The sequence below is a fragment of the Corvus hawaiiensis genome, chromosome 4, assembly GCF_020740725.1.
Source record: "Corvus hawaiiensis isolate bCorHaw1 chromosome 4, bCorHaw1.pri.cur, whole genome shotgun sequence".
NCBI classification, from domain to species: domain Eukaryota; kingdom Metazoa; phylum Chordata; class Aves; order Passeriformes; family Corvidae; genus Corvus; species Corvus hawaiiensis.
In genome coordinates this window covers 20831742-20857119 of record NC_063216.1, presented here as the reverse complement: position 1 = coordinate 20857119, position 25378 = coordinate 20831742, and the positions used below count along the sequence as shown (strand labels likewise).

Genomic DNA, 25378 nt, shown 5'->3' with positions numbered 1-25378 from the left:
AAAGACCAAGCCAACGTCGTAGCAGTCAGTAAACATTGTGGACACTTTCATCCAGGACTAAAGGAGCCTCTGCATTTGCTATGTGGATGAGGATGTGGACAGCACAGAGCTGTGCTGAGGGGCTCAGGATTACTGGATATGCCAGGTGAGAGGTGGGAGGGCAAATATTTACATTAAGAGCATGGGCACTACAAAGCGACTTTTCATGTACCCACACACTGTCCACTCCTGTGAACACATGGATAAACCCACACATGTGAATATGCCAAAAATAAGGAATAGTCTCAGATCATGAGCCAAGCCACAGCATTCAAGTGCCAGATATTTTTCTCCTGAGGCGCCTGCTCTTCTGGCCACTTGCATCCAGCTCCCAGTTCCTTTGTGCTCCCTGAATGATTATAAAGGACTTTGTCCAGGCAGCTGCGATGAGCAGCAGTGCAAGAACCCTGGGAAATGAGACAGGCAGACAATTGCTTCATAATCTGAACCAGTACTGCAGAAAGGATTTTGTTCCTAGCAACACTAACCAAAACCAAGTATCAGCAGGAGGAGGGTTGGGTAGATGCAGCAGTATGGCTTGAGTGGTGTTCTAATTAACTGCAAGATTAGGAGTGATTTCCTACATCCTCATGAAATTAGCTATGGAATTTATAAGCAACAAACAAATCTTCCACCTATTAAGTGCCCATCATGCTAAATACCTAGAGCTAGTGAACTCTATAATAGTTTTGAGGACACAAATGAAGGAAGTCCAAATATATATATTATAAAATTCAATTAACTCCCCTGTTTATTGTTATGAAAGGATTCAATTTGTGATCTTAATACCATGACTAACCCACTCAAATCTCAAACAAAGCAGCCTCAAGACAAATCATTACAGTAGATGCAAATGCCAGGAAAACTCGTTCTGATTCTGACATACCTCAGGGGACTGGGGAGATTAGACATTGGACTGTAAATGTTTAATGTAACAAATAAAGGATCCTCACTACTGAATATGTCATAAGAATGCCATTTTCCTGAGGGGCCTCCACCAGTATTACGAATATGAAGGAGCAAGTAAATTCTTGGTAGAGAATTATAAAATATTCAGACATTTATATTAAGAGGTTTGGCTTTCCCCAGTATGGTTTTAATAACATTGAGTTTGTGACAAAGGATTTTCTTGCCACACAAATCTAAGCCATGTGCCTCTTCAGATCCCTTCTGCTTGTTATACTGAGAAAACCCAATTCTTCCTAGGTTCATTTGTTACCAGTTTTTTTAGTCCACTTGCAAAATCCTCACATACAAGGAGGTAAAACACAGTGCAGGTTATCGGATTAAACCAGACCATGTTTGAAAAAGCAGTCATCCCCTCCAGTCTCTCAGTGACTTCTCCAATACCTTGCCACAAAAGGGAAGAAGCTGCCCAAGTCAAAGGAAGAGAGAACCTGTGCCAAACACCACACAAAAAGGAACAGACTACAGAAAAAAAAAATTGAAGAGCTGGGAATGCGTATTGGGACTAAGAGCCGACAGCAGAGATCTGGATAAACAAGGAATAAGTATTTATGGTTAAGAAGAAGAACGGGAACCTGAGCTGTGAGGTCTGCAGAGACAGACTAAGACAGGCAGGAAGGATGTGCGTGGGATGAGTTATCCAAAGGGGACAACCAGGACTGAAATAGTAAGAGGAAATCAAATCAGAAAAGCGCTAATGAAACACGCAAGTAGAATACGGACAGAAGAGCCTCACAGAAAAGCCTATCCAAGAAAGATAAACTACAGTATGATTTCCTGGAAAGTTTGAAAAGGAACTTAATATTCTTGCTTCTCCCCACTCCTCTAAGGTAAATATAAATTTGTACATATTTGGAATACTGCCCATCTCTTCTAGTTTAACGAAGATGGCAAACTTACAATGACAATTTCCCACTAGCTCAAAAGGCAGAGGACTGTACTGAATACGCCCTGTGAGGTGTCAAGACAAAGTAGATTTAGATTAGATATTAGGAAGAAATTCTTTACAGTGAGAGTGGCAAGACACTGGAATGGGTTGCCCAGAGAGGTGGTAGATGTCCCATCCCTGGGAGAGTTCAAGGTCAGGGGCTTGGAGCAGCATGGTCTAGTGGAAGGAGTCCCTGCCCATGACAGTGGGTTGGAAACAGAAGATTTTTAAAGATCCCTTCCCACTCAAATCATTGTATGATTCTATCATTTTATGATTCTATGATATGAAATTTCAATGGTTTGGGTTTACTCCTTCCCCCAGCCTCAGGCAATAACAATTTCCAATATTTAACTCACTACTGATTTCTAATCCTCTTGCTTTCATTTTGCTGTGTGGTTTTAAGCAATCTATCCAACCCCTCTCACCTTCAGGTCTTACTAAACCAGTGTAATGAAGAAATGCCTAAATTAGCTAATGTGTACACAACACATATTGACAAAACAAAGTTGCTAGAGCAAGGCACTGACTTCTAAGCAGAGTGAAGGCAATGTTGTCTTTTATGGAGCTTCTAACATGTGCCCTAAGAGATCTCCTGACAAATAAATGCCCATTGGTGTTTCCTTTACAGGATGAAAGAGAAGGTTTATAGCTGCACAACCTGTCTCATCTAAATCCATCCAGCTCAAAGTTGCTCCCCAATATGAGCACATTTCCTTCGTGGCTCATCAGGAAGTCTTCTGCTCCCTGCTGCCTTTTACATTATATATTCAGGATATAAATACCAAGTCCTAAGTGCTGACCTTTTCTTACTTAGCTAGTTCATAATCACATGAACTAGTCTCCAAATTACCTTCACCTGTCACATCCCTAAGTTTTAGAGAGTCAGAACGCCTTTGAGAGATCAAGGATTCTAAGTGCATTTCTGGTATGAGGAAGCTACAGTATCACTGTACACGTACACATCACAATAACTCACAAGCTTGTCACTCCATGTACCCCCATGCATCTGATAAGAACTCCTAGGATGACCCCAAAACCCTCAAGTAATCCACAGATATTAGAGACACGTGTGTTATAGACATTTAGCTACTCAAAGAGACAAGAATTCGAGGTTAAGATCCCATCATGTTAAAGCATCATGCACACACACAGAGCAAGGAGGCTGCACAGGAAAGGATTGTTAGGTTACAGACAGTCCAATTGTTATACAAATGGAACTAAACTTTCTTTTATAATTCCTTCAGAATCTAGTGTGCTATTTTATTCTAGAGAACATATGGAACAGTTGCCTCTGTGTAAAAGAAACTGTGAGAAACCAGAGCTGATACAGGGCTGGGAGTTATTTGTGATACTGTCATCACTGCAGTCAGGTATGATTCCTCCTTAACCTTAGTGGCATTGAGCAAGCTAAGATGATTCTCCATGGCTAGGGCACACACAAGTTGAGGGCAATACGGGCTGATGTACCCTATTAAAAAATCCTACAACTGTTCAGTTACTGCTTAGGGTGAGTTACTTCACTGATACATTTTTATGGTGCAAATCTGAAATGGTGTTGCTGGGAAGGACTAAGAAGTATTGAAGATCACTAGGTCACTAGCTAGATTATGTTTGGTGTATTTGTTGCTAATTTTTTATTTTTAACATAATTAGTTTCTGCATGTGCCTCCGTTGTCAGGAAATTCTTAGTTATATTGGAAAGAAGAAAACATCGTGTCACACAGAAAGATTTTGCTGTTTTAAAAATAATTCAGTTGTTCACCCAGAGTTCTGCATTGGCTCACACTTTCCTGCTATAACAGGAAGCCAGAGAGAGTGCACACAACATAAGCAGGCAAGAGAAAGAATTAAATTCTGTCCACCTAAAAACATCCGTCCAGCTCGCTTTGTAAGACAATCTTAGTTATGGTCATTGTAATGTACAACTGTCATATTGGCCAGAGATGGTGAAGCTTGCGACTAAGGTGACAAGTGCTTAGGACATGAATAAGGAAGTGTTAGAAAAGACAACTACATTTGCAGTGAAGAGCATTACAACTTAAATAAAATGCCAACATATATCCCTTTCTTAAAATGCTGCATTGGAAGCATTCATCCCTCCTCACTGAAGGATCAATAAGCATCCTCTGTACCACCATTAATCATCCCCTGCACAATACTGAGAGGCTGACAGGAGAAAAGAAGGAGCAAGGGGAGGGAAGAAAGGGACAATTCAGAAACAGCATCTTGGTTAGATGCCAGCTGCATTGACAAGAAAAGTAGAAAACAGAAGGAGAATGAGCTAAGGACAACCATGCTCTTCAAAGGACAAAATGACATTCTTTAATCGTTCTGGAAGCTTTCAAAATGAGATGTCTACCTCCAGCAGAGTGAAGATTAATCTTCATGGAACAGTTTGTACCATGAGCTCCTCTATGTCGGGAAGTGCTATCTTAGGTGAAACAGTTGATAGATTCAAATCAGTACTTCAAACAAACAAGGGGAGTTAAATGTATTTACTGTGAGTTAAAATGATCCAGGTTATTAGACTGAGGTCAGAGCTTTCAAAACTGTATTATGGAGACATGTAACATGCAAAAACCATAATAGCTTCTTTGCTATTTTTCCTTGAGGGATAACTCCTTATTAACCAGCTTCCTTTTCCTGTTCAGATTGCAAGAGATTCTGCTTTGTTCTCAAATTATTTAGGGAGGTAGAAGTGCTTTTAATCCTTGTGGATGGAGAATGGATATTAAGCATAGCATTCTGGAATTCAGTTGTAGGTATTCTGCCAAAGCCTGAACAAGTATGTAAACTTGGTCTCCTGCAAGCATCTAGTGAGACATCCATACACACAAGAGCTACAGTCCTGCTGCAGGAAACCAGCACCTCTTCAGTAACAGCTCCCCAGTAAAAGAGACATTTTAAGTTATAGAACCAGAGAAGTATTCTTGTGACCACCAGTGTATAGTGCAAGTTACATGTCCTCTCACAGGACATTCCTAGTAACCGCGAAGGCTAAGGTGAAGTATCTTTTCTGGTTTCTAAACTTTAGGATGATGGGAAAATTTGCTTTCTCATATTCTTATGTAAAAACAGTAGTGCACAAGCATTAGTGAGACAGTTCAAAGAGGACTGGTAGGAAAAACAACACAATGAAAAATATCTGGGGAGAATAGTCCAGTACAGCTACGTTATATTATCAAGCTGGCCATGCATTAACTACAAAGAGACAAAAGGGTTTTATTGTGAATGACCCACCAATGTCCAAAAGCAATTATTTTAACTCTTGATGAACAAACATCTGTTTTTTGAATGATAACCTCTTAAGCACACTCCTAGTAAGTGATCAAATACGTATAAAATCTAAAACTAAGATGTTAGATCAGTCGCTGGCATTTTCTTATAATGTTATCATTATGTATCTTGGCAAGTGAAAAATAACATAGATACACAATTACCACTGCAGTGACAATAGTGTAAGAAATTGTATAAATTGTATAATTTGTGTCAGAATATGTAATGGCTCCTAAGGACATAATATATGCTAACTACAGACACAGAAAATTTACATCCACAGTAAGGATGGATGAGGATAGTTCTCCTCAGATGTGAATTTCTCAAATGAACCAAGTTGTTTCTGACAGTGTTGGAGAGTTGTGTGTTGAATGTGGCCTGAAATCTACTCAATTTCAAACTCTCAATTTAAACTTGAGGCAAATTCTCATCCAGTGAGGAATAATCCTGATCCTGTTAAAATTTTTCTCAGTCCAGTGAAGAAGACTTTGATTGCTTTAAATATGACCAAAATCCACTGACAGGAACCTCAGTTAAGGCTGTCAAGACCTATATTAAAATTTAAGCCGTTTCAATTCTTTTGTTGTAAGGAGAGATGGTAGAATGAGGAGGGGTGGAACTAGAAGAGTGAAATGGAAACAGTTTAACTATCTTCCAACAATAAGATAAGCAAACCAATTAAAAGGATTGCCATCCTATAATTACCAGAGCACTCTGTATTGCAGAGGGAACCGAAGCTTTGTTGCACAACAGTCATGCTTATAATTTAATATGAATAATGAGCCAGATGCATAACAAGACTATTAAATTGTTATCACAAGCAGCCCTGTCCCACATTGATTAATGACTCTGTGTGTCACCAAGAAAAGGAACTCCGTTTTTAAGTGCAGATTGTCATCATCAATGTTGCCAAAGCAACCACTGTCTGCTTTTGACTTACCCCTGAACACGGCAATTAAACCATTACACAAGGAAACAAAACAGTGATTATTCTCTGAAATGGAAGACTGAAGGCTGGTAAAAAATAACAGTGTGGGGAAGCCAGATTTGTTCCCCGAGATAAATGTACCTGTGCAAGAACCATGCTCCAGGTCAGTGCACATTCTCAATTTCAAATATATCATGGTCTCCCACTCAGTTTGAAATCTGATATTAATCACAAAATCTGGTACAGTTCTATATACTAGAAAGCCAGCAGAACCAACAGAAAAACATGAGCAAAAAAATACCCTGTGTGAAAACCACTTATTTTACAGTAAATAAAATCAGAGGTCACAGACATAGTTAAATAAGAAAGCAGGTGGAATCTCTATACATGATCTTTATAGGGGTTATTTATATAGACAGAACACATTTGTACATATGCACATACAGATGAGTGTACTCTCTACATTACTCATCCAAAAATGTATGCTTGCCTCTGTGTTTGGGGTTTTTTTTGTTGTTATTTTTGGGGTAGGAGTTGTTTTGGTCAAGGTAAGATTTGTACAGAATGTTCTACCAAAAGCTGCTACAATCTGGCTACTTCCAACTTACAAGCTTCACGGAGTTTTTCCTTGTCGTAATGTAGCCCCTCGTATTCCTGTAAATTGATCTTGTTCACTCTGATCCGCAGGCGATCTGGGATGGAATGAGGGCTGCAAGAAAAGAAGAAAGTTTCTTAGATAAATTGTTCCCTAGAAGAGTGAAGGAAAACACGATGTGAAGGGATTTCAATCTTCTCTGAAAGAAGAAGAACAAGCCTCTTCAAAACTGGGCCAAGTCCCCACAGGCCTATTCCTGCATTTAAAATTATGACTTTCTACTGCACAAAAGCATAGACATTACACCTTAAATAATAAGCAAGATCAAGAATCCCTTTTGTTGCTTGTGTGTAAAGATTTTTCTGAGTTCTTACACCCCTATGTAGCTACCCCCCCCTTCTCCAGTTCGACTTTGTGTACATTCTTAGAGGCCTACCACAGCCAGCAGATCTGCCACCTTGAATTTCAAGACATGGAAAGATACTTCTTGGGAAGTATCTCAGGACAACCATTCCTCTGCCCATCAGAGCATCCACACCACGTTACTGAAGGATCCTGATCCAGCATGTCTTGTCTTAGAAACAGTCAACAAAAATGTGGCTAACAACCGGATTTCTAATATTCTAAGTCTAGTACTCAGAACCCAGGAGGACTTTTAAAAGCAAGTAGCTGTATGCTAACATCATTTTTACAGATTTTGGTCTGATTTAGATACCTCAACTAGTGATGATTTTGAAAGACTCAATAGGTCTGTATCTAGAAATTTAAGTGTTCATATATTTCTAGAAACTTGTCCAGAAAAGCTTTTTTTTTCATTTCACACTAATTCTTACCTTAATATAACCTATTATATGATTTTTTTAAGTTTTGCTGGATGCTATGCAAATTAACTTAGCCACATTTGCATTTTCCACTTCTGAAGAAAGATAGACAACCTGTGTATTATAATGCACATAGCAAATGCCTGTTCTATAGGAACTCTGCTCCAGGTCAGTTAAAAGCAATGATTACTCATTCCGTGCTTTCACCAAAAGACTGTCTATATTTTCTGTTTTAATTCTGTTAGTAACAGGACTCTGCCTACAGTAATATTGACTAATACACACTGCCTTTTGAAAGCCATAATGCTGTGTACTACCATAAATATATAGGTTTGCTTCTCTCTTCACCTCAATTTTAAACTATTTGACCTACAGCATTTGCACTGCTAGTGCAGTACAAGGCACATCTCACAAGCATTACCTGTGTTACCTCATTTCTAAGCACTGGTTCAAATGTGAATTTTCTTCATCAATTAATCAGTGGTAGACTTACCACAACAGGCCTCATTTCAACTCATTATCTCAGTGAATAACCTGAATATCTCATGAAAGCAGGAGAGGAAAGACAGCGAAACAGGATGACCTCATGCCAACATCTGCCAAACCTTGGCTAACTGCCTCCCCTCAACCTACCTGTGAGAACCTGAGGATAGTGTTTGGACACCAAGGGGAGAGAAAGACAACACTGACTTCTGTAGATATGCTGACTCACTACCTATTGCCAGGCAAGGAAGAAAAACAAATGTTATTTCCTAGCTTGAAGCTGATGGCAACCTATTGCATACACAGTATCACCTTCTGAGTCAAATTAGTCCTTTCACCTGCAAAGAAGTGAGCCAGCTCAAGGGAGAAAAATATCCAAAATGAAGAGCAAATCTAGAATATATTTGTTTTTCCAGGAGCCACACACACACTCTCCAAAATTATCTTTTAATTAGAAAATGTTTAAGAGGATACTTCCCATGCTTTTGCAAAAAGTATAATTTTTGGTATATAGGCACATTGTATATCTCTGACTCTGCTTCTGCAGGAGCAGCAAGCAGGCCATCTTAAGTGTGATGTATTTTCTGAGGAGAAATAGGAGCAGGTCCAGTGTAGGAGGGCAATCAGCTGCCAAGTACCAGAGTTTGATATTCTGTTCCGCCCTCCTCTCACACCATTTTTATAAAGACAGGCTAAAACTACTACATAAACAGGTTGTGTGCTAAAACATACAACTGGAAAGAAACAGAACTTGGCCTCTTGTCCACTTGAAAAGTTTAGCTGTCCTAGTCAAAAAAAACGTAGCCTTGGAAACAGTAGCTTTCTATAGAAAATGAACTATTATCAGAAATAACAATGCCAAGAGGTCCTTTCTACAGGGCAGAGATTTATACATGCAGCCAGGTCCAGTCACAAGTAGCATATTTGTTATACAAGTAGGCATGTACACATTCCTAAAAATGTGTGTATATTGACACATGCACAAAAGAGACATTTATTCAGTAACTGAAGCTTGTTTTGTTCATCAGTTCTTTGCAAACACCCTTTTCCTCTTAGAATAGTCATTGGCTGACACATTTTGTCACTAAATTTTATTACCTATTCAAAATAAATTTGATTCTAAAACTCACTATTTGAATATTCATTTCTTGTGCTATCAGACTAGCAATTGACACCAGAGTATATTGTCCTCATCAGTCAAACTAATTAACTCATTCATTCACAGAACTCTATTTAATGCAGCTGAGCAAAATACTTCCACTATCAACGCTTCTGTAGTCTTCATAGACACTGCATAATAATCCATATTATTATACAAATCGATCAGTTTGTCTTTGTTCAGACATACTCAGTACATGCAGAAACCAGAAAGATTAAATACATAAGCATGTCCATGTAAAAGCAAATAACAGGGTGATGAATGTCACCGAAAACAAACACTAGTACAGTATTAATAGAAATAGATGTCTCTGAATACTGTGTAAAACAACTTGCTCAGCCACAACGAGAGGAAGAAAAGCTTTCCACATATAGTAACAATTTATAAATAAATTTGGGGATATTTCTGTGCTTTAATTCAACCTAAAATATTTAAATTACTTGTCTACTATTTTTTGAATGGTGTATTACACAGTCAACAAAATGTATTTGAAAGTATGGATGAATGAATTCCATTACCTCCTAAAGAATCTAATTAAGATCCTCATTCCAAAAACACATCAATCCACAGAATTAAATACTAAATGTCATTTGCCTCATGAGGATGTAAATAAAGATTTGGGTCAACTAAACCATTCTGTTTGTTCATGTTATTATTTATAAGGATTTCATTTAAACATAAACCCTAAATACGAATCTTCTCCAAGATCTTTCACCTAGAAAATACACTCAGCTTTTGCTGAAGTTGTGACTTCCTCCTCTCACCCCTATTGATCATCCAGCAACAAGTGAGAGGATGCCAGACAGCTCACTTGGAGCACAGCTGGTTTTCCTAGAAAACATGCTCCTGCCTCCAGGCACCCAGGGAACAACAGGGGCAGAGAGAGCTTGGGTCCTGCCCAAGTCTGGCACTCCTGCACAGCAGCCGGTTACACTTCTGCCATGCCACCAGGCTGATTCAGCTGGGAAGACAGACCTGTAAATTATAAATACCCCAATCCCTATATCAGTTATTTATGAACCATTTCTTATGCTTCATGTCTCCGTAGAGAAAGGAATAATAAGAACAAACAGTCCAACAAGTGTACAGAATCCAGTGACAAATTTCTGATAGATCTTCAATAATACAGCCTCCACCATCCTACACACAAACAGATTTTAACATGATTCAGTAAACAGAAAAGGAAATCTACTTCCCCCCATACAACAAATACTCGAGTAAAAAAAAAAAAGTCAGTCTTTTAGGGAATGTTTGCAGTGACAATGAATGATTAATGAATTACCTGTCTCCGAGAGAAGAAATAAACATGAAAAATTAATTAAATGTTCCAGTGTTTAGAACAATTGGAAAAAGGAAAGTTGTAGCCAGAAGACAAAAAGAAATTCACCTTCCTCTCAAGATCACATTGACAAAGCTTGGAAATGGTACATTAAAAATACGTTTCTGACAGCATCTATCTACTTAAAACATAAGAACTGCCACGACAGATCAGACTCATCCAGTCTCTTCTATGGATGAATTTCAGGGTTTCACAAAAGTTCACTATTATTTTAAGGTAAAGCTCTTGCTAAGCTCTTTATCTAAACAAATAACTTTAAAATTATAAGCCCTACCACGTATTTTTTTTTTCTTTCATTTGAGAATCTGAGCTAGATGAGCAGCCATGTCATGGAATGCTGGGCAAAAGGGCAGTCCCTTTGGGTGGGAGAAGCACTGGAAAGGAAAGGTAAACCTCATAGTTGAGATAAGGATTTCATAAGGGAACAAAATTATGTACTAATAATAAATATGGCAGTAATAATAATAATTGTAATGATAAGTGGGGGGTAGAGAGAGTAACAAACCTGAAAGAAAAAAGTGATGCACAATGCAATTGCTTAACACCCAGCCCATTCCCAAAGAGGAGTCAGACCCCTCCCAGGTAACTCCTCCAGTTTACATACTGGGCACGACCTTCTCTGGTGTGAAATATCCCTTTGGCCAGTTTGTGTCAGCTGACCTGGCCTCACACCCTCCCAGCTTTGAGTGCAGCTCCTCAGCAGCAGAGTATGAGACACTGAAAAGTCCTTTACTTGGGATAAACACTACTTAGCAACAGCCAAAACATTATATTTTCCATAAATCCAAAAAACAGCTCTGTACCAGCTACTAGGGAGAAAATCAGCCATGACCCAGCCAAAACCAGGACATAAGTGTTATCCCAGATAAGCCAGGTTAACCCAACTGTAGTAAATTCTTTGGCACTTTCTTATCTCACAATTGCTTCAGCAAACACACTTTGCTTTGTAGAGGCCACACCCACACAGACATTTAAAATACAGACACTTAAAGTACAAACACATACTAAAGTTCCCAGTAGAATCCTGGTACTTGCTTTTCTTCTCCTGCATACTAACTGTGATTCTCTCACACTTTACAAGCACAGTGGATTCTCCAGTAGTAATAATCCCACTAAACAGAATTACAGAATTTTTTGGGTTGGAAGGGACCTTAAGGATCACCCAGTTCCAACTCCTCTGCCATGAGCAGGGACACTTTTCACAAGACCAGGTTGTTCAAAGCCCCACCCAACCTGGCTTTGAACACCTCTGGGGATCGGGCACCCACAACCTCTCTGGACAACCTGTTCCAGTACCTGACTGTAAAGAATTTCTTCCTAATATCTGATCTAATCCTACTCTCTTACAGGCTGAAATGATTCCACTTTTTATTACGTGCTCTCGTAAATGGTCCCTTTCCATATTTCTTGTAGGGTCCTGTCAGGCACCAGAAGGCCACAATGAGGTCACCCCAAAGCCTTCTCTTCTCCAGGCTGAACAATCCCAATTCCCTCAGCCTTTCCTCATAGGAGATGTGCTCCATTGCTCTAATTGCCTGAACTCACCCCAACAGGTTGATGTCCTTCCCATGGTGGGGACTGGGGACCTGGAGCGGGATGCAACACTCCAGTGGGGTCTCACAAGAGCAGAAGAGAGGGGCAGAATCACCTCCCTTGACCTGCTGGCCACGCTCCTTTTGATGCAGCCCAGGATATGGTTGGCTTTCTGGGCTGCCAGAGCACATGGGACAGCTCATGTTCAGAAACCCACATACTAAACAGGAAAAACTGATAAAGAAAGGATGAGACTCAATTCCCTATAAATCATGTTTCATAAAAAAATGAGAAGATGTCTATAAGCATTTTCATCCTTAACTTTGCATTTGGAAAATAGCTCACTTTCTACCACTTTCTCCCTTACACCTTGTCTCCTACTGTTCTTTATTAGACTCTCCTCTTGTAGACAGTAACCATATTCAGCCTGAGAAAGTTGATTCTGTCTCTATAAGCAAAAATATTATTTTCTATTACCCTTTTGTTATTCACACAGGTTTTATAGACATTCTCTGCCACATAAACTCCATAAAGGAATAGGATTTACCAATACAGTGATATTTGTATTTTCATTTATGCAGATTTTGTAATTGAAAAAATAATTACAGCCTACCCACAGTGTTTATTCCACTTGTAGAAGGGCTGTAGGAGTTACACAAGTAAATTATGTTTTGTTTTTCAGTGGTAATTTTTTCAGCATTCCTTTGCATCAATCACATAAGACAAACTTACTCTCACATGTGCATCTTCTCATCTCTGAACATAAAGCTGGAAAATGTAAGTCTTTACCTTCCTTTTAAAAGAGCCTCAAAAATACAACACTTGTATTTAATTACACACCTTGTACAAACATTTGCAATAGATCACACTACAGTTCTACTGTCCCTGCAAAAAAGACCATATGATCCTAATAAATTGGCTACCCCAAATTCCCATGCATTTCTTGCCACAGAAATCCTGACATTTACCTAAGATAAGCTATATCCATCCAGGTCTCAGTAGGATCTGCCCTGCTGTTCAGTACTAACTGGAACTCAGTCTGCTTCTATGCTGTTCAACAACAAAACAAGGGCATGTTTGAATCTCAAAGCCATCATAATCCAAATCAAATTTCCCTGTTACCTCATGGGTTCTTATTTTAATTTGCCAGACATAATAATTGGCAGCCCCAGTGCAGCAGCATATTTAATCTATTTTTACAGATTTTAAGATAGAAAACATCTTTGACTTTCAAATTAGTTTGGGGATTGCAAGTCTTTCTCTCCCTGCTTTATCCTGACAGTTGATTATCAAACGGGACATTAAAATGAACTGCATCAAAACTCGGAGGTCATTTTCCAAGGGATATCCCTGAGCTTGGATATAGTACTTATTCTCCCAGACACACAGCTCAATATTCTGTGTAAGAAATAAGGGTTACCCCAACTTTTTTCTAGAGGCTGCTTTAGATGTTGAGTTGGTGAGACAAGTTGGTTTCATTACTTTATGCTCCTCATAAAGGAGCATAAAGGACTGTGACAGTAATTTAGTGTACCCAAATAGGACCTAGGAATAAGGCACACCAAACTGGAAATCTTACCTCGTTTGCAAAATAACAATGAAGTATTGCAGATTTCTGAAATTTCACAGAATCACAGAATGGCTGCAGTTGGAAGAGACCTCTGGAGGTGATCTGGTGTAAACTCCTGCTCAAGCAGGACCACCTAGCACAGGCTGTCCAGGACCAGGTCCAGGCGGGTTTTGAATATCACTAAAGACAGATATTCTGAAACCTCTCTTAGCAATCTGTGAGAGTGCTCTGTCAACCTTATAACAAAAAGTATTTTTCCTCGTGTTCAGAGGAAACCTCCTGTGTTGGATTGAAAAGATCTCATCTCAGTTCTTTCCAGGAATGGTGCCTGGCATTTAACTTCAGATCTGCCTGTTGCTATGGATGTCTGGGGAGCTGGCTCATGGCTGAACCTGGTCACCATCACCAGGTATGTCCTGCTCACACTACTTGGCTACTACAGAACCGTGCCCTTCCTGTCAAGAGCCTTGCACCCATCAGTCGTGCTGTCACCTAATCTCCCTCTTCCCATTTGTCACTGGATTTTACTGCCTCATCTCTTGGCTGAATGACACAGGGTAATAACAAAAGGCTGTGGAACTTATAGGATAGAAAAAAGCCAGATACTCACACAGTGAAGGAATCAGGGGGAGCCGAGACTCTCCTCAGGTCAGCAGACTGCACTTTATGGATACTATAAGGCAGCAGGAAATGAGTGGCCAGGAGAAAAACAGCACACAGTGAGGACAGACAAGAAAAAATGGTGAGAGAAAGAGAGAAGGAGTGGAGGAGAAGAAAGAAAGAGAAAGACACACAACATTTAAACAGAAACAAAAGGAATGTGTCACATAAAAGTTGAATGAAGGGACATGCAGAGCTCTGAGCCCACACTAGGAAGCCAAAGGCAACTGAAGACATGCAAATGGAGAAAATCACTGCTATGTGGCACACAGGTGTTTTCCAAAGACACAAGTAAGGACCAGTGACAAGCTCGGCATATAAGTATACAAGGAGGACAAGAGACCCCGGAATTTCTTCCACAGGCACTGAAAAATTTCAAAGCAAAACAGACTTTGGAAGCAGGTCCAAAAAGGCAAACATCAAAGCTGAGATCCAGATGGATAGAATTGGCTCCAAGGGTTGACCATCTCTAATTACCGTTCAAGAAAAAATACCCTTACTGAGGATTATGTATCCACAATGACAAATTGTTGTTTCCATTCTTTTTTCTCATACTTTAGGTAAACTTGCATTTTATATACAGTGGCTCCCAATATTAATTCACCTTTAGTGTTAATATCCAAATGGTGCCCTTCTTTTTCTCAGGTGTATAGAATTTTTTTCATCTAAAAGCCCTTCCCTCTTTTTCCTCTTCCATTTTGCAGGACGCTCTTCCTCAACCCAAACTAAAAGTCAGTGAGAGCCAAGTACGTTTTGCAATTCATAAAGTGTTCATTAACTGAAATTTACTGGGGGATATACTACGCAGGAGTTTCTAATCAGAAAATTATTCCTGGAAAAGCTGAACCAGAGTTTCTCCTCTTATTCCCCATCATTTTTGGTATAGCTCACAACAACCACTTTCTTGGCTCGATCACAGAAAACTGAGCTATACGTTGTCTCTTTCACATGCTACCATGATCAATAGTGGGGAACAGGAATGAGAACTTAGGCAACAAGGGTTTCAAGGAGAAAAAACCCCACCCCCCAGAACAAAGATGTTTGGGACAAAAAAATACAGAAACAGTGTAAATCTCCTTCAAATTAGGTCTTTTTCTAATCACTCCCACTTCTTATCTGGCAACAATATCAAAGCTGATAATAATAACAACTCTGCATTTCTGTGACCAAGATAATTTTCTAATTGCTTTCCTGGCAAGGAGCTCAAGAAGAGCTGCCTAGTAACTAAGGATAGCTCCAGACCTACTTACTTATCTCACACATCTAACGTTCAAATTATAGTCATAAATAACCCCTTAATCTATCATGTTCAATCCCATACAAGGCTTTCTGGGAGATTCCAGCAGAACAAGGAGTTATATCCTAGATATCAAGTTAAGAAAAATAGATAAACATATTTAATTACAAATTTCTTCACTTGTGCAATACTACCAATCAGCATGACAATGAATGAACTTCTTACAATACTAATATCTTAGATTTTAACCTTTAACATGCCATTTACTTTTTAACACACCATGAGATTCAACTCCTCTGACCTTCGCTTTCAATGCTTCAGAGTGAAGTACATACACAGATAGATATAGAAATAGATGTAAATATATACACACACAGTTTCTGATATGTGAAGCTGAGACTCCAGTTCCTGACAGATCATTTGCATTTTCCCAAGACACAGATCTGCAGAAAAATGCCTCAGCCAAATCAAAGGACTGTGACAGTAATTTAGTGTACCATGGCACATTTAAATAAAGTTAAACCACAAAGAATATCCCCCTGACAATTTGCATATACTACAAATCTGTATTTCCCTACCATACTTTAAATTCAGATCTAAAAGTCCAAACCTAACCATGCTAATTATCAGTTTGAAATACCATGAATTTTCTTTTTACGTTTGCATAAATCTCCTTCAGTGCAGGAAAAGATGTCCCAGGATTGCCTTTTGCTTTATTCTAGCTTTCACAAATGACTGAAGAGTAGTGGTTGGGTGAAATTGGGCACTGCTGCCCACAGTCAAGAGTCTGCCATTCTCTGCTCCAGAAAGATGAGCATACTTTATATATTTTCTAGACAAATAGAAATTGCACATCAGAGAAATGGGCTTCTACTGAAAATAAAAGCATTAGTCTCAGTAAGAGAACAGAGTGCTAAATTGAACAGGAACATGTTGAAAGTAACCAGGGTGGCTTTGATTACATGAATAGATTGACAGCCAGGGGATGACAAAAAAACTCTTAAGGGCTGGAGTCAAAGTTTGAAGTAAAGCAATATCTTTCACTAGATACACAGCTGTATGGGAGACAACTTTTCAGATAGCTAAAAGAAAAGATGTGCCTAAGAACTTGTCCTTTCTTTCCCATTTATATGAGTTAGTCTAGTGAAAGGTATTACATCTCTTCACAGAACTTGCCTCACAATTGCAATTGCAACAGCAAAATTCCCCACCCATTTCCTGAGAAATATTAAAGCCCTTGGTGCATGAGTGTTTGAATTAAATGAATCTTAATAACTTTAGGTTGTTAGTTCAGTATCTTTGGATAAGGGAGAGACTGTTTTGCTTCACGTTTAGAATACTTGATGAAAAACAGCCAAGTCCCTTGCATCACTCATTTTAGCAGCAATAAAGACCTATACAAGGATTACAGTTAATACCCTCTACAAAATAATCTAAATAACTTTATTAGATGGACATTTTCATAGGTCAAAATTTGACCATTTAGGTGTCTTCTAATTAAAATATCCCTGAAGTGCTTGTAAAGAAGGTTGAATCATGGAAAGGAATGTTAGTCCTAAGTATTCCTCTTCACAAGCTACTAGTTTCCAATCTTCTTAGCTTTTCTCTAGTCATATTTACAAAACACATTACTCATTTGGGTTTCTATACTGAAGAAAGATTTCCTACAAAGTACAAAGGGTTCTTTCAGGACATTCAGGTCTTTCTCCATAAACTCTGCCAGGCAGCATGCGCTCACAACAGAGACTGAAATATGTCCTGATTAGTTCTTGATTGTGGCAATTTCTTACAGGGTCTTCAATGCAGCTTAAAAAGCAGATCAATAAAGCTGAGAAACTAAATCAAAAAAAACTTCAAGGGCAAATGGCATACATATGCAGAACTGTCAGAAGCCAAGGGGTACACTGCCAAGCCTGCAGAAACCTCTCTAAATAAATAAATACATGACAGAAAGATACAACACCAGTCTAAAAGCAAGACAGAGGTAACTCAGAAGGTAAAGAGTAAAAGAAAGTCAGATAAGTATTTACAATAGAGTGAAAAGGGACTTCAGAAGATGTGATTTTTTTAAATTTATTTTTCAAATGCGCTGCAAGTCCAGTACATGCAAAATCCATGACCGAAAATGCTGCCTCACACGGGCCTCCTGCCACTAGGACATGCACATATGCAACTCACTCATTCAACAAAGGCATAGACGTTCTCCTCTTGCTTTTCTGCACCATGTTGGCTTGGTTCCTTAGGGAGATCCGGATGAGTGAGGGAGCCAACCGACAGGGTTCACCATCCACTTGCATGGGGATAGACTTGTACGTCAAAAGCGTCACCTCCCGGCACTGGTGCAACCTCTCTCCATGACCGCCCACCTGGAGAGCAGCCTGCAAAAAACAAACAAACAAAAAACACAAACAAACAAAACACCAAGCAGGGAAAAGAAAAGATACCTCAGAACAGAGACAGCTGGGGCAGTTAACAAATCCAAAATGCCACTTTGCTGCCAGCATCCATTACACAGTACTCCATACCTAAGCTTTTCTAAAAGAGCACAATGAAAGTGTTTTCACCCTGAAACTGCAAAGCAATACTTCAAATTTCATAAAGAAAAGTGGTGGGCAACAAGCAGATATCTAACCACGTGCATTACAGGACTCATCACCTATATGTGCACGCACAAATAAATACCTATGTTCATTCTTCAAGCTTTCAAATTGTTTTGGTTGGTTTGTTTTTACAATAACAGTAATGTTAATAATTATTTGCTCTTTAAAACAACGTCCCTAATTAGATACATCTGCGAGACAGAAAAATTATTTCCCCTTCCTGAACAGGAAGGACTAAGGATAGTCCTTAATGATAATTAAGATAAATTTAAATTTTTTATTGTGAAAGCCTACACAGCAAGTCAACCTCAACATTTGGCTGAAAAGAGCAAGCAGAAGGACCTTGTTAAAAACAATTAAATATCATGTTTAAGAATTCATTTCAAAGAAATTAAGCAAGGAAGACAATAAGCAGATCCTTCAAGTTCTAGGCAGACATATTTGGGCAGAAATGTATTTTTTTAATGAATACGACTATTATGTGACTGTTAGCTTTCACCTCTCACATGCAGAAAAAAAAATCTTATATTAATGCAATGCTGACAGAGAACAGCCTAAACACAAGTCAAGGCCTTAATCCTGCTCTGTGCACTTAATATTATGGATCAATTGATAATAGCATCAATAATATAATAATTAATACTTCTTATAAAGTATTTCTTTCCCTTGGTTTCACAGACCCACTTAGGTATGAGCAAGCAAATCTGAGAGACATACAAATCAAGTTAGGGTTATATCAGGAGAGTCTAGGGTTACAACTGTTCTTCAGCATCACAACCAATGTACACCTGTAGACCCTCTGTTCTCAACTAGGCTTCCTTTAAAGAGAAACAGCAGCTCAAAGGACCCAACATCTTGAATTCAGCCCCAGCTGAAATTGTTGGTAGCTTTTGAGATCATTTTAGCCACTTCCATTGGCTGGAGCAGTGTTAGTGGCAAACCCAAAAACTCTTCTGACTAAAAACTGTCAGTTGGTACATGCTAAAGAGAATTTTGACAGCATTTTCAAAAACATGCCCTAAACTCTTGACATTTATTCCACGAGATCTACTATGCTAATAAACAATTTTTCTTTCCTAATCCACTAGACTCATCAAAAAAAAAAAAAAAAGAAATGCCACAAAATTATCCTTAACCCAGACAAACTTTTTAAAGTAAAGATTGACCAAGACTGCCTTTTGCTTACTTTGAAGCTTAGATTTGCCTGAATTTCTCTTTGAGGAAACAAACGCCATTATCATGGATATTTAGTGAAAGTGTTATGGACTGAGGGCAGGTCACACAAAAAGTGAATTTAGCTAAAACAGGCTTATCCATCTTAGTTTTAAACTAGCTTACATGAGACAGCAGCAACAAAGGCCTACAAGCGTGGAGCTAAGTGTGAGCTATAAAAACCTGCCAGGAAGCCCAGTTACAGGCCTTCTGTTGGCCACACTAAGTCCAAGATGCAGTGCCTTAGGTAGGCTACTGCTAGCACTAACTACCAACTCTGGCTGCTTTTAACCACTCCCTGCAGACACTGTCACTGTGTTTGACCACTGCCACAGCAGGACACCAGGGTATTTACAGAGATTGCTTTTATGGTAACTCAGTTTTAGTTCACTTTAAGGTCAGCATTGACAGAAAGTGCAGTGACAAATTAAATTGTTGGCTGAATTTCCTTTTCCTAGCAGAATAAAAAGGAGACATAAAATTCATGCAAGAAATACTTAATAAAGTGTTCCACAGCTATTACTAAGGTTTCACAAGATTTTTGGTGAGCATATGGAAACTGAATGTGCATACAATTTAATATAATATTTCATATTTATATGCTAGCTATACCTAAAAATAGGCATTTATTGAAATAGATTGAAATAGACAAAAGTTAAAAAGAAAAAAGCAGTATTTATTTGATCATAAAACACTCCCACAGTAAAATCATGATTTATCATACTGTTCTTACTGTAATAATCTTGCCATTTAACTTGGAAGCACTGCAGATGCAAATTAGCCATATTTTACAAAGAATACTTTTTATTATTAAATAACACATCTCTTATTAGAAAAGAACAATTTGACTCTGCCATTTAACAGCAGAGAAATGCTTTGGCCTTTGCTGACTACAGGGAAACCCACTCGTTCTTCAGTAACAAGGACAATTTTGCCCTCTGCAGTGTTGCCCACAGAGCTCACCCAGCATGGCAGCACCCCCATGGACTCACCAGTGAGGCCATGGTGAACCCGATGACTTCAATGTAGCCATCGTCATGACGCTGAGGCTCAAAGTCTCTGTGATCACCAGGGTTTCCCCAGGGCATTGTGCCAGCACAGTACCTACAGAGAGAAGTTTGGAGAGCGAGTTTGAGGCAGCAGCTTGCCCAGATGGGTCCTGACTAGTAGCCTATTAGCCTGTTCCGCTTGTTTCCAAGCTGATACAACACCTGCAAATGTATCCACCATAAACTTTATCAGGTTCCTCTCTGAGAGGAAAATGGTGAAACACCAGGAAATAGGTAACAGAGCAGCAGCACTCTTTTCTCCCCATTTGCTTTGATTCCTGCTGGTGAGCTATTAAGCCATAAAGCTGTTTTGCCCCTATTTCCTCTCTCCCTGCTAGCTCAGCAGTTCTAACAGCACAAGGAATGCAAAACATTGCATAGCTTGAGGAGGCAGGGAGACATAAGAAGCAGGAACAGATACAGCTGTGGCATCTCTCTTTTCTACCATCAAAGAATAGATGTGAAAGTGATCTAAAAGTGATAGAAGGGGGGAACTTTAGAGAGGTGACACCAAGGAGAAGCTTGCAGTGCAGAACTCAAAAGAGCAAGTGCTTGGGACTGCACATGGAACAAAGTAGGAGGTTGTCTAAAGCAATGGTCTCCAAAGTGGGGTGCATGCAAGAAAAATCCACACCTGACAAGACAATTAGAGGATGTGAAGAAAAATATTGCTGTTACTTTTAATAAATAAGAAAGCAACATTTTAAAACAAACATTAAAATAAGTGTTTGTTTCATTTTCATGACATTTTTTCTTAATTTATATTTGTGCATGCTTTATATTGTTTGTAATACTGGTATAGAGGTACATGTATATAACTTATAAATATACAAATATTGGGCTGGTGCTTGAAAGATTTTTACTGATACGGTTGCACAATCAAATTAAGCCTGGAGACTACTGTTCTAGAGAGCAGGAGATTGACAACTTTTAATAATTCAGCTATATTTTTATTAAGGACACCTTTTAACTTCTTTCAGCAGTTTGGTATTCCTTAACTGGTAAAATACTTATCCTTCCCCTCTCTCCATTTCTGTCCCCTCCTCCCCCTTTCCTTTTTTTCACACTCTGATTCTAATTAAGCAAAACACCAGGCATCTGTCTCTTTACTAACTTATTTGCAGGTTATATGAACAACTTTTCAAAGTGTGTTTGTTAAGCATTTCTACTGTATCAGGATATTCAACTTGTTAAAGGATGGTTTTGCTGCACTCTGAACTCTGATGCCATTCTGGGTTGCTCATTAATAGCGTTATAAGCTGCCAGCTCTCAACAAGGTAGCCCAGAGGCAAAATGCTCCCTGCACATTCACCAAGTCTAGGACAGCTGGTAAGTGTCTTTTGAAAACTATTTTTATTTTTCTTGTATAACTTCAAGAAGTTATGTAAGTTAAGTAAGTACAAGTCTTGTACTTACCTGGGTATGTTTAAAAACACTATACACTGGAACTTCAGCTCCTGGATCTTTGGAGTCAGGTCTGTACCATCACACTACAAAGCCAAAGTGACAGAGCACAGAGAAATTGCTGAATGGAGCCACAGACAAGAGAAGTGTTGCTGCTTTGTAACAACTTTCCCAAGACTTTCCTTGGAATGTGTTGCAAATGTCATGCTCAAAACTGAAAAGTAACAGAGCCATTAAACTCTCACCTCACTCTCTCTCCAAACCTCCACCTCCACCCCCTTCCCAAAATACTATGACACAATTTCTTATACTTACCACAACTTTAACATGCTTGGATAAATCTCTTGAGCTTCTTTGCAGAAAGTCTGTAAAGGCTGCCTGCAACAGAAATAAGTGCAGGAATTGCCAACACTTCTGCTCTTTTTTTCCCCTCAGTTCTTATCCCCCTGCAGAGCTAATTACTAAAATGCCATCCTTTTGTCAAACTTACTCTCTCAGAAGATATAATTTTATTTTGTTTTAAATTGTGATACTTCTCCTTTTGAGAGCTTAACTGAAAAACAGTCCTTGGACACCCCAGTGCAAGATATCCTGGACTGTTAAGTGCAAATTCCTGCTCACTCACTTGTTTCCATGTTTAAGGCACATGGGTACAGTGGGTGTCACCATCCAGAAATACATTATATGCCACTCGTTATCAAAATGGTGTTTGCTCTTAATAGTTTTAGAATAAAGTGCTGTCCATTTGCCTCCTGAATGCACAAGTATATTTGCATATTCAAACATTATTAATCACTCCAAATACCTGATTTATGCCCTGCACTCCCCATGGCCCTACATCCAAGACTACTCCTCAAAGCTACAAACGCCAAAACTTTGGGAATTCCTCTAGGAAAGTCACTATCAATGCACTTCCCAAACCCTGAAAGAAGCAGAGCAGTGTCTTGAGAAGCTTATGAGCCAGAAGCAGAGGGACCAAGATACGACCATGACTGTGTCCAAAGGAGTGGCTCTTTTCACACCTGCTCAGCTCTGTATAACAACAGTACCTCAGGTTCTTTTCTACAGACACGTCTGTGTGGCACTGCCAGAAACAGCATGTGTGCACTTGAAATTGTAACTGGCATGACCTCCTGATGTGAGAAAGTGAGGGGGAAGGTAATTAAGAAAACATTCAAACAACTAAGTTAACATCATTCCGTAAGACAAATCTGTACTTACCCCTGCATAAAACATTTTATTTCTAAATCGGCTGTTGAATTTCTCTGGATTTGCTTCTGTGAAAGGATGAAAAATAAAGGTATGAACACCCTAATGAAACAAGTAGACTTCATTATACCTTCACATTCCCTGCTAGCACTACAGTGCTTTCAGTGTATCACTCAGTGAAAATATTAACATAAGTAGGTTTTCCATGTATGAGTCCCCCATCTGTGCCTTTCTCTGCTATCAGATTTTGAACATTGATATTGAATCCTTCCCCTTTCTGGTAGAGAGTGGAAATAGAGGGAAACATGAGTAAAGAGGTAACAGGAATTTAATCAGTTAATTTAACACCTCTCAGACTATTAATCTTATGACCCCTCATGACGATTTGTGAGACTTCTGTTTCTAGCAATGCAGAACAACTCTTTAAGAATTATTAGAAATTAATGAAACACTAACCTGTGCTTTGAACAAGGAGTATAGTATTAGTAAATTACAAGGTGGAAAAGACCCTTAAATTCTGATTAAATTAAAGAATTTAATCAGAATTTAAGAAAGCGTTAGAGAGTTACTAAGGAATAGACATATCTACCCAAAGATTCTTGCAGCAAAAAAAAAAAAAAAGGAAAAAAAGAATTGGCTACTCTAAAACCTATTTAGAAAGCTGTTTCATTTTGATTAGACTCCAAGTGATGGAGAAATTTGAGTCTAGTACCAATATACATCTAATGGTTAATTATTCTCACTGTTAATGTAAATGTGGAGGTTTCCAATCTTGAAATTTTCAGACTTCAACTGCCAACTGCTAAATCTTGTCATGCTTCTGTGTCGGATTAAAGAGCCTTCAACTATCAGATATCTTCTCCTTGAGTAAGTACTTACAGGCAGTAATTAAATTGCCTCTTAACCCTCTTTCCAATAAGCTAAATGGAGTTCCCTTAATCTCCCAATACAAGGCACATTTCCCAGAATACAGTTCATTCTTGGGCCTCCTTGGAAACTGCTTTCCTTGTTTGTGGCATCTAGAGATTCCAGAAGCAGCCCTTCTGGCACTGAATTCAGTGTTACTACCAACTACTCACCCTTGCTCATCGATTCTCTAGTGAAAACATCAAACTATCAAAGCAGTCCTTCTGGATAAAGCATCACTTTAGTGAGGACACATCCAAATTACCCCTCAAATGACCACTTAACACAATACTTCTAGTTCTCTTGGAAGCCACTACATCTCACAATATGTGGCTCCATTTCATAAAAATGAGCTGCTTGAGGTTTCTGATTTGCTTGCTGGGTCAGTTACTATACCTGTTGCTGTGTCACAGGTGACTCAAACTCAGACAGGGCCCCTTCTACCTCAAAAAATGAATTTAATTGTTTAAGTCAATCTCATCACACTGAGCTCACAGCTCTTTGCAGAGTCCTGACACCCCACGCTAAGCAGCAGAAGGCTTCTGAAGGCTTAGTGCCTGTGCTGCACGTTCTCTCATGTGACTATCCCCAATGGTTCCAGACGGCAGACACCACAGCACTGGATCATACATGGATCTTATGACAAACACTCCCCATAACAAAAGCCCTGGTTTAGAACAGGAAAGGAGCTCTTCTGAGGTCAGGGACTAAGCAGTCTCTCAACCTACTGCTCCTACTTCTGCCATCACAGATGAGCATGGGTAGGGAGTAAGGACTCTGTGATGTAAAATAGAGCCTTAAGTTGATTTGAGTGTAACCTTGATTGTAGAAGTAAATTACTGAATGCATATCCAAGGCTCACTCCATCCTCACCATTCCTAAACCATCAAGGAACTGGAAAATTGAATACGTTAGACTCTGTGTGCAGTGGGGGAGTTTCCTGCAAATGAACAGTCCTGCAGAGCTGAGGGATCAAACAGCATGTCAGCAGGGATAAAGTAAATTGCATCTTCCATGCTCTACCAAAGCATAAGGATAACAATGGAGGAAGTTGGAAAGAGCCACTACCCAGAACACTTCCCAAAGAAGCAGAGCTAAATACATTAGACTTGGATCCAACCCTCAAGTCTCAATCTGATTAGTCACAAGAAAAGTGTAGAGGTTGCCATGGAAAAGGCCACATTAATATATAGGTTCCTCTGAGACATTGCAATCACTGCTTATTCTAAATATAACAGCTGACCAATCTCTACTGCATAAAGTGTCCTGCTAGGCTGAGAGTTCATATCAATTTATCTTATTTTGGTTTGCAGGCAGGGTATTCATTTGTTTTAATACTATGTGTGATTACAATAGCTCCACATAAGCAACTGCATACAGCCACTTATCTCAAGAGCATAAATGCTATAGCTGTTAAAGTACTTTACATTTTGCTACTGTTGCTAAGAATTTCTCTGGATT

The 25378-nt window shown here is 39.0% G+C and overlaps 1 protein-coding gene across 9 annotated transcripts in view; it reads right to left on the bottom strand.

Annotated features, from left to right (window-relative positions):
* The window catches only part of DGKI (diacylglycerol kinase iota), a 214091-nt gene that overhangs the window by 69636 nt on the left and 119077 nt on the right, over positions 1-25378 (bottom strand). For 6 of the 9 annotated variants that reach the window (XM_048300151.1, XM_048300143.1, XM_048300144.1 and 3 more), the window contains 7 exons: positions 23024-23079; positions 22118-22180; positions 21815-21888; positions 20342-20453; positions 17716-17915; positions 14251-14313; positions 6749-6849 (listed from right to left, as the gene is read on the bottom strand). In XM_048300151.1, coding sequence (XP_048156108.1) covers positions 6749-6849; positions 14251-14313; positions 17716-17915; positions 20342-20453; positions 21815-21888; positions 22118-22180; positions 23024-23079 — 669 coding nt within the window. The remainder of the gene's footprint in view (positions 1-6748; positions 6850-14250; positions 14314-17715; positions 17916-20341; positions 20454-21814; positions 21889-22117; positions 22181-23023; positions 23080-25378) is intronic. The other 3 variants (XM_048300145.1, XM_048300149.1, XM_048300150.1) reach the window with 1 other exon arrangement.